General features: G+C 58.0%; 1 protein-coding gene across 1 annotated transcript; it reads right to left on the bottom strand.

The window, feature by feature from the left end:
• Positions 1 to 201: 201 nt before the first annotated feature.
• LOC123133377 (probable metal-nicotianamine transporter YSL7) lies at positions 202 to 2,559 on the bottom strand. Its single transcript, XM_044552871.1, has one exon. The coding sequence runs from the start codon at positions 2,429 to 2,431 to the stop codon at positions 353 to 355; it is 2,079 nt and encodes a 692-aa protein (XP_044408806.1). The 5' UTR covers positions 2,432 to 2,559; the 3' UTR covers positions 202 to 352.
• Between the last annotated feature and the right edge of the window lie 302 nt (positions 2,560 to 2,861).

Below are 2,861 nucleotides of genomic sequence, written 5' to 3'. Positions count from 1 at the left end.
AAGAACAATACCCAAAATCAAAATCTTTGTATGCCTACTCTGCTTTACTCATACATACTTAGAAATAGGGTGTGGGTAGGTATCAGTCCAGTGATATAACACATAAGAAAGAAAGAAAACTTTAAAAAGGAAAAAAATCATGAATACCCGCGTAAGATTTCATGAATGTAGTATCGAGAGAGACATAACCAAGTCTCACTGAGATTTAAAAATACTGTACTGTATTCAGTATGGACTTGTTGCTTGCAGTCGAGTTGAACATACACATCTAAGATCTATATATATGCCTCCCTGAATAGTTTGTACACGGTCAATTATAATTTGGTTAACCTACACGAAGCACACCAAGAAGCTATGTGGCGGGCATCTTTGCCAAGAAGGCATCCAACTTCTCGTTGTCGCCTCGGGACAAGAACTTGATGCAGATGGGCGCCGTGGCCTTGGTGAGCGTGAGCAGCGACGACACGAGCGAGCCGAGCCCGTCCCCGCAGATGAGCCCGGACGCCACCGGCGACGACAGTATCCGCTCCTCGACAGGGTCCGTGCGCTCCCACAGCCACAGCACCAGGCTCCCGACGCACATGCCGATGGCCATGTCCGGCGGCACGAAGAAGGCCACGGCCATGGCCACGGTGCTCGGGAGGTACGCCTGCACGCGCCACTCCCAGCGGCTAGCCAGCTCCCGGAGCATGCACAGGGCCAGCGCGAGCATGAAGAAGATCTTGGCGAGGAGCATGCTGTGCCTGGGCAGCCCGTCCTGGCCGACGCTCAGCATGGCCATGCCGCGGTACACCCTGGCGTAGGGCACGTCGGGGATGTCGCCGCCGGCGGCCTCGCCCGTCTTGTACACCTTGTAGAACACCCAGAAGACGGTGGGGTTGATGAGGCAGCCGAATGCCGTGCCGATGAGCTCGCTGATGAGCACCGCGCGCGGCGAGGTGAGGGTGAGGTACCCCGTCTTGAGGTCCTGCATGACGTCGCCGCCGTTGGAGAGCGTGCACATCATGATCCCGCAGGCGACGAGGCCGGCAACCACACCGCCGTCCCTGAGCCCGACCCAGGAACCGAAGACCAGCATGGTGATCTTGGCGTAGGTGCTGGACAGGTTCATGTCGGTGACGCCGTAGCCGTACACGTTGCAGAAGGTGAAGAGGGGCGCCATGAGGTAGACGATCGCGACGTGGTAGTAGTGCAGCTGCCGGTATAGTATCGGGACGGCGGCGGTGGAGAGGGCGGCGAGGAGGATGTAGACGCCGATGGTGACCATGTTGGGTATGCTGTCCCTGAGGAACACCTGCGCCCTGCGGCGTTCGTCGAAGCTCTTGGCCGTCTTCTGCTGCTCCATGTCCGGGCCTTCGGCGATCAGGTGCTGGAACGGCTGCTTCACGTTGCCGCCGGCGGATGACATGGGCTGCTTGCGCCGCTTGGTCATGGTGCGCGACGTCCGGAACATGATGGAGAGGAAGTTGAAGAGGCCGTCGGCGAGGATCATGGAGACGCCGATGAACACCCTGTAGCCCTTGATGCCGCTGAGGCTGCCGCTGCGGAGGTCGGCGGGGTACCAGTCCCCCTCCTTGGTCTCGAGGTAGGGCCAGAGGAACCCCCAGGACACGGCGGACCCGACGAGCATGGAGAGGGTGATCGCGTAGGGGCAGATCATGCCGATGCCGACGTTGGTCATGTCGAAGTCGAAGAAGAAGCCCTGCCTGTACGCCTCCATGCCGAAGGTGGGGAAGGTCTTGAAGCCGCAGTCCTTCCCGGCGGAGAAGAACCACTGGAAGACGGACCAGGCCAGGGAGCCTGCGAGCGACCTGAACAGCATGGACACCTGCAGCTTGGCATGGGTGGCGCCCTGCGGCGTGTTGAAGCTGTTGATGAGGTGCGCCGTGGCCGTGCCGCTGGGGAACGTCAGCTGGTGCCGGATGATCATCACCTTCCGGAACGGCATGATGATGAAGATGCCGGCGAAGCTGACGAGGTAGAGGAAGGCGATCATGCGGGGGATGCTCGGCTCCTCCACGTTCACGTCGTGCCTTGCGTGGTCGTCGCCGGCCGACTTCCGGCCCATGGCCAGGAGGAACGTGCCGAAGCCGCCGCTGAAGGCGATGGTGGTGCAGGCGGCGACGCAGGTCTGGATCACGGTGTTCTCCTGCCGGGTGAAGGGGAGGTGGGACACCTCCATGAACTCCAGCAGCCGGATGAGCGCGCGCGAGAGGTAGAAGCCCAGGAGGCACGCCGGGATGCTGAGCGACGGGAGGAACCCTGAGTTGAGGCTGATCTTCATGGCCACCACCGTGAGGGTCACGGCCAGGACGAAGCTCACCGCCAGCGACCGCGCCGTGATGGTCTCCGACAGCGACGGCACCGGCTCCGCCTCGTACGCGCGCTCCGTCGACATGCCTTCGCTGAGGTCGCATGTGTCGGACTCCATTGCCGTACGTCGATCTTCACGAGAAATTCAAGGTTGGTTGGTTGAGGAATTTCTTGGCGCGCTAAGGCACGTGCATGTGTGTGTCTTGGTTCGTTTGATAGATAGACAAACCAAAGACACACGAACAGAACCAGATGGTGCCGGGAGAGAGAGAGAGAGAGAGAGAGTGGAAATGGGGAAGAGTCTCATTTGGTGGTTAGGAAGCATTTTCTAATTAAGTAGGGTTTGCTATATTTTCTCAGCTCTAAGTATAGTTTGTCATGAGTACCATCGACCCTAGAGACTCATGCAAGCAAAAATAGCATGCACTACTATCTGCTTGCTTCGCTAACATTTAGTGGTCATAGCTATGACTGAATACACAAAGCTCTATGTTTCGAAAATATAAGGTGTAGCAAATTTATGCTTTCAAGTAAATCTTTGGTATAAT

This window comes from Triticum aestivum, chromosome 6B (assembly GCF_018294505.1).
Source record: "Triticum aestivum cultivar Chinese Spring chromosome 6B, IWGSC CS RefSeq v2.1, whole genome shotgun sequence".
NCBI lineage: Eukaryota > Viridiplantae > Streptophyta > Magnoliopsida > Poales > Poaceae > Triticum > Triticum aestivum.
This window is presented reverse-complemented; position numbering and strand designations above follow the sequence as displayed.

What these genes read in the sequence shown, in the direction of transcription:
- LOC123133377 (XM_044552871.1), bottom strand. Translation starts at nt 2,431, where the DNA reads ATGGAGTCCGACACATGCGACCTCAGCGAAGGCATGTCGACGGAGCGC.